The sequence below is a fragment of the Jaculus jaculus genome, chromosome 7, assembly GCF_020740685.1.
Source record: "Jaculus jaculus isolate mJacJac1 chromosome 7, mJacJac1.mat.Y.cur, whole genome shotgun sequence".
In the NCBI taxonomy this organism is placed as follows: Eukaryota; Metazoa; Chordata; class Mammalia; order Rodentia; family Dipodidae; genus Jaculus; species Jaculus jaculus.
Window position 1 is genome coordinate 2,330,303 of NC_059108.1, and position 10,054 is coordinate 2,340,356.

Consider the following 10,054-nt stretch of genomic DNA (forward strand, 5'->3'; position numbering starts at 1 on the left):
CCACACCTGGTTTTATGCAATACTATAGATCAATCCCAGGGCTTTACGCATGCTAGAAAAGCATTTTACCAACTGAGCTTAAGTCCCCAGGCTTCAGAAAGTGTAAGTATTACATCTGGAGTCCAATATAATGGGGTTTCAGAGGTGTCTTGATAAGGTTATCCTGACATGTCACTCTTACTTTACTTCTGGTTTTGGATGCAGAGTTGGAAGTGAGGATTGTAAATGTGATGAAGTCCTCAGAGAGAGATATGAGTACAAGGAGATCTGCAGTTAAAGAGGGTGAGGCCTGTCCTTTGCAGAGCCGGGGACTCAGAGCCCACATGGAAAAAGTTTTTTTGGAAATGGGCAAGAGATAAGGAAATTTTTCTTGTCCTTTTTACCTTCAAGGGGTCCAGTCATCCTAATTCTGTCCCCCTTTATTTCTCTTTCTCTCATGAGAAGATATTCTAACTGCTTTAGGAGACTGGGATGAAGACATCAAGTCATTTACTATTTCCTGCTGAATGGGACATGAAGTAGGAACTTGCTTGTCTCTCCCAGAGAGGGGAACTATTCTAATGGACCCCAGAGTGTAGGAAGATAGTCTTGGAAGAGAACATTGGGGAGAAAGAATAAAAGTAAGCAGTTAATGAGAAGTGAGCACATAGCAAACTGGTTCTTTTTGAGGTTGAGGGAATCCTGGTAGACAGGCTTGGATTGTCTCAGGACCATCTGAGGATGAGCTGGCTGAGATTTTCTTCCAGAACTGTTCATTAAATGGCACAGTAGTATTTGACATGGCTTGTAGAACAGATGAGATATTAGCAGTGTTATTGGAAACATATACACAACATTTAACCTTGATAATAGAGAGCTACTGGGTGCCATTAAAGGCTGTACAGATAAGTTTTTTGGTCTCAGAACTTATTTATAGATTCTAGATTTGAAAATAACCCTTTTGAAGGGAGGAGGGTACTTAGTAGGTTGATATTGTATATATGTAAGTACAATGATTGTTATGGGGAGGTAATATGATGGAGAATGGAATTTCAAAGGAGAAAGTGGGGGGAGGGAGGGAATTACCATGGGATTTTTTTTTTTTATAATCATGGAAAATGCTAATAAAAATTAAAAAAAAAGAAAATAACCCTTTTGACATCTATAGTTGTTTTTCTTTATTATAGAATTAGAACTATGGGGAAAAGATGTCTTAATGTGTTTCCCCTCTTGGAAAGCTTTTGTTGTATTTCTTAATAGGCCATTTATATATGCAATATATTTTTTTATCTTTTGTTGTATATTTCTTTCTTGAGTGTTTAAGACCATGCAGATAGCCAAAATTTAATTAAGGATTAATTTTGGAAGTCACTAATGGCTCTCCAAAGAGACTTAAGGGACCCAGGAGTAGCCCGAAAGCTTACTGGTGCCCTCCCCCCCCTACCCCTATTAGGATGAGTCAGGGCTGTGCTGGCCAAGTAGTTTTCCCTTCTTTGGGAAATCAGGAGGATTGATTGCTCCTCAATTGTGACTGCTGTTTCAGACTGTACACCAATTTTGTTTGGGTCTCAGTATCCTACCTGCTCAGGAAGATGACAGGTGACTTACCAGGGGGCCAGTGTGGAAGTGTCACATCATCTCCAGTGGCCTCATGACCTGGGAGCAAAGGCTAAAATACTGGCACCTTTTGCTCTGATGATTCCAATTGGTTGTGGCATCTACATAGGTAATAAACACACTTAGGAAGTTACACCAGCCTAGATGTATGTACATATAGAGCACATTTGATTACTGAAGTAGATTTAAAGAATGGCACAAGAGCTTCTAAAATCATTTTGTCCAATCTTTTAAGTTTTTGTTGCACTGTGACAGCATAAGCCATATATCTGAGGTACAGAAAGTAGGCACATCTCACACTTTAAATATCTAACATTTATAAAAATAGGCAGAACCTGTTACCAGTCTTGAAAGCAGTACCAACTGATTTACAGATTAACTAATTTAACCTAAAACTGTCAGAAAAGGACAAGTAAAACAGTATAAAGTCTTAATACCTGTGTTTGAAAACATTTTTGATTAGTTTAGATACCTGTGTGGATACCAATTACCCAGAGAACACTGGAAACAGAACCACAGACCTTGACTATTTCTTTTCACATAAGGACCACTGTTTGAGCATGAGGCTGTACCCTAAAGTAGAGAACATGTCTTAAGAGTTAATCTTGTTATAAGCACTGGACTTAATTGAGATAGTTATTTAATATGCAACAGAGCAGAATCTGGTCTTTTTTTGAGCCAAAACAGCTAGCTAAATTCTAATATAACCCTTTATAAGCCCTTTTTGAAAGAAAAGACACCATTTGACAACCAATGATTTTGGGTTAATCTTGATAGCTATTGATTTTATGTACCATAGAACTTTTTACTAATGTAAAGCAATTTATTTACTTGAAAGTGAGAGAGAAAGAGGAAGATAGAGAGAGAGAGGGAGAATGGGCACACCAGGGCCTCCAAACACTGCAAATGAACTCCAGACATGTGCACCCTCTTGTGCATCTGGCTAACATGGGTCCTGGGGAATCAAGCCTTGAACCGGGGTCCTTAGGCTTCCTAGGCAAGTGCTTAACCACTAACCCATCTCTCCAGCCCAATATAAAAAAAAATATATGTTTTATTTATGACTTAAATTTGTTAAAGCTCATGCAAGATATCCCAAATATTTTAGCCTGAAAAAAAAAATTTTTTTTTCCTGAAGAGTTTGTAAACAGTTGAAAAATCTCTAGCTTTAGGTATGGTGTTTCGGTTTAACCTGAAAATTCCCTTCTACATCCACACACCTTTATCCACATACTTTAACATTCTGATCTAAGTACCACTCAAAAGGCATTTTTAAGGAGCATTCTATGTCCCAACATTGAAAAATTCCTTAAAATAGTTCTCTAAAAGAGAAAGGGTGTCAATTGCATCCGTCTCATCTCTTTAGTCACAATCACAAACACAACACAACTGACAAGCACAATGAACACTCAGAGAAAAAGAACAAATCTTTGTGGCCACTGGAGGCAAAACTGAAAGTAAGACATTAGCCTCTCATCGTACTGCAGGAGCGACCTTCTTTGTCTCTGCAAATCCACTAAGGGGATTTAATCCTCTCCAGGTGAGTCTGAGGCACCCAGGACTCACTGCCCAGGCAGGGTGGTCAGCAGTGGCATGTCCACCAGACCATGGTGGGAGGGGGGGCAAACTCAGAAATACAGGTTGGGCCTGCTTCTCTACTGGCCTGAAAGACAGACAACTAAAAGTACAGACACTTACCAACTGGTGATTCAGCTCAACATGTAGGGAGTCTCAGGGGTCTTGGGGATCCCGGACAAGCCCCCAAATGTTATGCCCAGATCACAGAGTCCTCAAAGACCACCAAGAGAGTCAGATATGTATGCAACAGTAGAGAGCTTTATTTTGGGCTTAAGCTCAGGCTCCAGATGTCACCAACACAGTGGGGCTATCCAAGGGCCCTGAAGGGTGGTTGGGAGAGGTTTTTTAATTGGGGTTCAAGTGGGGAAAAGGGAATTCCAGCTTGGCAGTTACATGACTGGTTGACATTTAGCAAGAGCATACACATTACAAACTGATTGGGTACACTTATCTATGACCACAGGAATGTATAACATCTACTTGGTCCTTCCCGCCCCCCCCCCCCCGAGGTAGGGTCTCACTCTAGCTCAGACTGACCTGGAATTCACTCTTCATTCTTAGGGTGGCCTTGAACTCACAGTGATCCTCCTCTGCCTCTCAAGTGCTGGGATTACAGGCATGTGCCACCATGCCTGACTTACTTGGTCCTTTCTTATTGGCCCATTACAGGGGAGGATTCAGGTGCTGGGCAGTCTGTGGTTTTTCCAGTAACTGCTAAACGCTTATCAGGAAACAGAAACTTAGGCCTACTAAAGACTCTGAAGCCTGTCGTGTTACTCTGGTATGGCCCTTCATTCCCCCCTCTGCTTGTAACTTAAGAGGGCCCAATCTTGGGTCCTCCTCAGGGGATGGGCTCTAAGGGGTGGTGCTGCATCCTGAGTACCATGAGCTGCACTGTGTTAATCCATTCTCTAACAGAGTAGACTAACTTATTGATAATGCAGGGCCCAAGGATCAATAATAACAAAAATAAAATCTGGGGTCTGGCTAGGGCTGAAAGCAGGGTTGTTAGCCAAGGGGACCAATTAAATAGATTTTCACACCCATTATTATTATTATTATTTTCTTGTGCCCAATCCTGCAGTCTTTCTAAGTTGGGCCATGGAGTTTTTAATTACTCCTGAGTTAACATAAAAACAACATTCTTCTTCTAAGGTTGCACATAAGCCACCATGTTGCATGAACAGGAGGTCTAAACCTCCCTGGTTTTGGAGAGCCACCTCTGCTAGAGAAGATATTGATTCTTCCAGTTGGGTGACATGTTTCTCCATCTTTAAGGTCAGCATCAATAGTAGACTTAAGTTTTTTTGTAACTGGCATCTTGCAGGATTAAGGCTGAAGTGCCAACTCCTGCTGATCCTACTATTCCTATTCCTGTTAAAGAAGAGACAAAAATTGCAACAGCTCCAACTGCCCTCTTGGATCAGGTAGGAGGGCAGGGGTTGGTATAAGATAATTCAAGTTGAGTTTCCTCATGATATGTTGTCTTCAGAAACAACTGTACCAGTACACAACAGTCTTGGGTATAACATAGAGTTTCCTGGTGGATACAGGGAGTAAGTCCTGAAGTACAGGCCTACCATCCAGATGAGGCTGTATAGTAAGAAAACCCATTGCTGGGCACTAAAGTTTGGTTACAAAGGGTATCCTGCTGGGCTCTTCTTAGTCCTTCCTAATATACAAATCCCTGCACCCAAGACATGTGTCAGAGTGATCTTGCCTGAATGTCCCCAAGAACATTGGTTAGGGTCCTGGGTAATGGTGTAGTTATCTATTATAGCAAGACCTTCATAAAATGGGGGGTTAGAGGACAGGAATAGCCAGCCTTCCTGAGTTAGACTGGATTGGGAGGCATTTAAGATATTAAAGGTCTGCCCCATAAGGGCCCACAGAGCTCTCATGTAGAGGTAGGCTGGAAACCTGCCGGAGAGATGGGTGTGTTTGTATCATTTAGGGTGCAACTACTTGTAAAAGTCAGAGGGGCAAGAACGGGGTTAGGTCCTATTCCTGTGGGGGCTGTGGGGCCCTGCATTGGTATTAAGACTTATTGAATAGTGAATAGTAGCTCCCAGTCAGGCCAGACAACTTTTTAGGCATAAGCCCCAAAATTTTGGTGTTAATGAGTGGTGGGCCTTTCCCCCGTTTGTGAAGGCTAATGGTGATAGGGTTACAAGGATTGATTATATGTATGATTTTCCTCTGATCTTTAACGTACTATGTGCATATTTTCCTTACACCCCAGATGTACCATGTAGGTGCTTTCACTACCTCTAAAGTCTGCTACCTGTTAATTTCTTTAAACACAGGCTAACCATAAGTGTACCTTTTTTTTAAATTTGTTGTTGTTGTTGCTGTTTTGAGATAGGGTCTCTCTCACTCTATCTCAGGCTGACCTGGAAGTCACTATATAGTTTCAGGGTGGCCTCAAACTCATGGCAATCCTCCTACCTCTGTCTCCTAAGTTCTGGGATTAAGGGCATGCACCACCACATCCAGCTTAGTGTAAACGCTCTATATTACTCATTTCTCCTCTGAATCTCTTGGTCTCTGCTTTGATATTTTCTCTCAGTTTTCACCATATGCCCTCTTAACTTCCCTACAAGGAGAAACCAGCATGAATGCTCCTGGATTCTACTTTCCAGGTGTTTGAGGTGCTACTCAGTTCCCCCACCAAAAAAAAAAACAAAAAACAAAAAACAAAAAAAACCCACCTCAATTTCTCTTAAATGGACCTCATAAACTATGCAGTGTTTCCACATGAAAGCATGTTTCCTACTTCCCATGTGTTTAATTGAGCTACAATACCAAAAATAAATAAATAAATAAAAACCATAATGGCACAAAGTAAACATTCCCACTGCAAAAGATGGCATTGGGCATAGCAAAAAAATATTCAACCAATACAAGATTTAAAACAACCAGGGCAAACATCAAGCTCTCTAGATCTAAGTCCAAAAAGTTTGCAATTGACAAATCTCCAAGTTCTTTAATTCTACCCAGCAACAAGTCTGTGGAATTCCAATTATGGCCCTCCAGCTAGGCTACTCGGTCCCAGAAAACTTTATCCCATGTCAGCAGCTCTTCTCATAGTTCTGCCATTTCCATTGGGTCTGTGGTGCAACTCACACTTTATCCTCATGGCTCCATTGGGTCTCCGCATAGGTTAATCTAACAAACCTGCTTTGCCTATGGCCATCTCCAAAATACAAAGCTGTCTTGCAAATTCAATGACCCTCTCTTTCCTGCATTTGTTATACTCCATAATACCAGGTGGGCTGCCAATTTGTTAATCTGGGAGGGGGGATTAAATCAAACTTTGAAGAACAGGACACCACTTCAACATTTAGGCAGATTCAAAAGACACTAAATTCTTCCTGTTGTCCCACTGCATGTCAGGTGACACAGTCTTAAAATTTGTAATCTCGGGCTGGAGAGATGGCTTAGCGGTTAAGCACTTGCCTGTGAAGCCTAAGGACCCCGGTTCGAGGCTCGGTTCCCCAGGTCCCACGTTAGCCAGATGCACAAGGGGGCGCACGCGTCTGGAGTTCGTTTGCAGAGGCTGAAAGCCCTGGCACGCCCATTCTCTCTCTCTCTCCCTCTATCTGTCTTTCTCTCTGTGTCTGTCGCTCTCAAATAAATAAATAAAAAATTTAAAAAAAAATTTGTAATCTCTAAAAATTGTGGCTGAATGGGCAAAAGTTTTGGCCCAAAGATTTTGTTTTTGTACCATATACCTCTGCACACTCCAGTCCATTTGCAACGCTACACAAGTTCTCAGGACACAGGCATAACAGCAAGTCTCTCACACAAACTGCTGATAGCCCAGTCCAGTCAAAGTTCTTTCTCACCCTCATAAGCCAAACCTCACAGTCCATAGTTCTTACTGCATTCAGGTCTTTCAACTCTGACCAGAATAGTCTATCAAGCTGTACTTACAGCACTGCAAGGCATCTCTTAGGCCAAGGTTTCAAATCTTTCCACATTCCTCTTGATAATTAGCTCCAAAACCCACACAGTCAGGTATCTAGTATTAATGATCCCACTTCTTGGTACCAACTTTATTGTCAGTTTTATATTGCTGGCAGAAAACACCTGACCAAACTAGCTTATAGGAAACAAGGGTTTATTTTGGCTTACAGACTCGTGAGGAAGCTCTATGATGGCAGAGGACAATGATGGCATGAGCAATGGGTAAACATCACCTCTAGCCAACATCAGATGGACAACAGCAACAGGAGAGTGTGCCAAACATTGGTAAGGGGAAACTAGCTATAATACCCCTAAGCCTGCCCCCAACAATACAGTGCTTCCAGGAGGTGTTAATTCCCAAATCTATCAGCTTGGAACCTAGCATTCAGACTATCTAAGTTTATGGGGGACACATGAATCAAACCACCACACCCTCCTACCGAGAAGAGTCAATAGGGCCAGTATCATAGAACTGTCTACTGTTGTACTGTTCTGCTCCAAAGTTGCCATTGCCACCAGGCCAAAACATTCTATACTCCAAGAAGGCAGCATGCTATGTACAGAGGAAAAACAACAGTATCTAATATTTAAAACATCTGCAATTAACTTGCAATTACAGGGAAAGTTAAAATATTTGTGAGCCAGGGTGGGTGTCATGGACATATAATCCTAACAGTTTGGAGGTAGAGGTAGGAGAAACATAGGAGACCAGCCTGCTTACACAGGGAGACCTTGTCTCAAAAATAAAACACTTTGGCTGGGCATGGTGGCACTTGCCTTGAATCTCAGCACTCAGGAGGCAAAGGTAGGATTGCTGAGTTAGAGGATAGCCTGAGACTATATAGTGAATTCCAGGCCAGCTTGGCCTAGAATTAGACCCTATCTTGGATCAAAAAAGACACTTTAGGTGGTTGTGGTGCACATGTTTAATCCCAGCACTGAGGAAGCACAGGTAGGATAGCTGTGAGTTCCAGGTCAGCCTGGGTAGAGTGAAAACCTGCCATGAGAGCTGGGCATGGTGTTGCACACCTTTAATCCCAGCATTCAGTAGGCAGAGATAGGAGGCTCACCATGAGTTCAAGGCCGTCCTGAGAGTACCTTGTGAATTCCAGGTTAGCCTGAGCTAGAGACCCAACCTTGAAAAAAAAATCATGGGTCCCATCAGGGAACCTTTTCTGATACATCATCATTATTATTATTATTTAGTGCATGGGGTTTCAAGGTAGGGTCTCACTTTAGCCCAGGCTGACCTCGAATTCACTTATGTAGTCTCAGGGTGGCCTCAAACTCACAACAATCCTCCTACCTCTGCCTCCTGAGTGCTGGGATTAAAGGTATGTACTACCACGCCTGGCTTTTTGTGTTTTTAAAACCAAGATAAATGTCCCCATAAGCAAATGCACATTAATAAGGAAATTTGGGAGTGCAAGGAATATATTTCCAAAGAGAACAGATTCCAGGTTACTTGATGCATTTTTTTAAGTTAGGGTCTCACTCTAGTCCAGGCTGACCTGGATTTCACTAAATAGTCTCAGGTGATCCTCCTTCCTCAGCCTCCCAAGTGCTGGGATTAAAGGTGTGCGATTAAATGTGTGTGCCAGCACGCCCAGCTACTTAACGTACTGGGGGAAAAAAGCATTTGAGGAACAAAGAGCAAATACAAAGGGAACTTAAATATGCCTTTTGGAGATCACAACCACAATTTTCCTCCTGTGGGAAATTTTCTTAGAAATAGGAAAGGACAGGACACACACAAAAACAAAAATGATATTCTGAGTTTACATTTGGCCAAGATCAAATTACTCTGCTGTTGGCCCACCCATGGAAGACTGGGGCTGCCCTCTTAATCTTACTGTCACAGAAAAGTGCCTCTTGAGTGTGATCGTGGATTCCCTCCTATAACTGACATAATATATCATATAATCATAATAGCAGAGTGTCCTAAAACACAACACACCGGGAACGAAGTTCTAAGACCTTGAGCTCCCTCTCTGCTGAATGGTTAACAGCCTTCCCTGAAAACTAGAGGGAACTAAAGAGGTAAGAACTAATCTCCTCCCTTCGCTTGCACCATGGTAGGCTGATCAGCTGACCGAAGAACAGATTGCTGAATTCAAGGAAGCTTTCTCCCTATTCGATAAAGATGGTGATGGCACCATCACAACAAAGGAACTTGGGACCGTCATGAGGTCACTGGGTCAAAACCCAACAGAAGCTGAATTGCAGGATATGATCAACGAGGTGGTTGCTGATGGGAATGGCACCATTGGCTTCCCAGAATTTTTGACCATGATGGCTAGAAAAATGAAAGACACAGATAGTGAAGAGGAAATCCGTGAGGCATTCCGAGTCTTTGATAAGGATGGAAATGGTTACATCAGTGCAGCAGAGCTACATCACGTTATGACAAACTTAGGAGAGAAACTAACAGATGAAGAAGTAAATGAAATGATCAGAGAAGTAGATATTGATGGAGACGGACAAGTCAACTATGAAGAATTTGTACAGATGATGACTGCAAAATGAAGACCTGCTTTGAACCACTTTCCCTTCTAGAAGAATCAAATTGAATCTTTTACTTACCTTTTGAAAAAAAAAAAAGAAAAGAAAAAAGAAAAAATTTCATTTATTCATTGTTTCTATATAGCAAAACTGAATGTCACAAGTACCTTCTGTCCACACACAAAATCTGCATGTATTGGTTGGTGGTCCTGTCCCCTGAAGATCAAGCTACACATCCGTTTTACAATATAAATACTTGTACTACCTTAATGATAAGGAAGCACTCAGTGGACTCCTTACAGTCCATGTGCTAATGATTAACACAGTCTGAGCTGGCCGGTTTTTCATGCATGCAGCTTGACAATTGAGCAGTCAGGCATTTGTATTAAAACCGAAAAAAGGAAAAGCA

At 41.9% G+C, this 10,054-nt stretch overlaps 1 protein-coding gene across 1 annotated transcript; it reads left to right on the forward strand.

Annotated features, from left to right (window-relative positions):
* The first annotated feature begins 9,213 nt into the window (after positions 1-9,213).
* On the forward strand, positions 9,214-9,753 carry LOC101593511 (calmodulin-1-like). Its single transcript, XM_004659948.2, has one exon. It carries the CDS (start codon positions 9,328-9,330, stop codon positions 9,667-9,669), a length of 342 nt encoding a protein of 113 aa, XP_004660005.2. The 5' UTR covers positions 9,214-9,327; the 3' UTR covers positions 9,670-9,753.
* The last annotated feature ends 301 nt before the right edge of the window (positions 9,754-10,054 follow it).

What these genes read in the sequence shown, in the direction of transcription:
- LOC101593511 (XM_004659948.2), top strand. Translation starts at nt 9,328, where the DNA reads ATGAGGTCACTGGGTCAAAACCCAACAGAAGCTGAATTGCAGGATATG.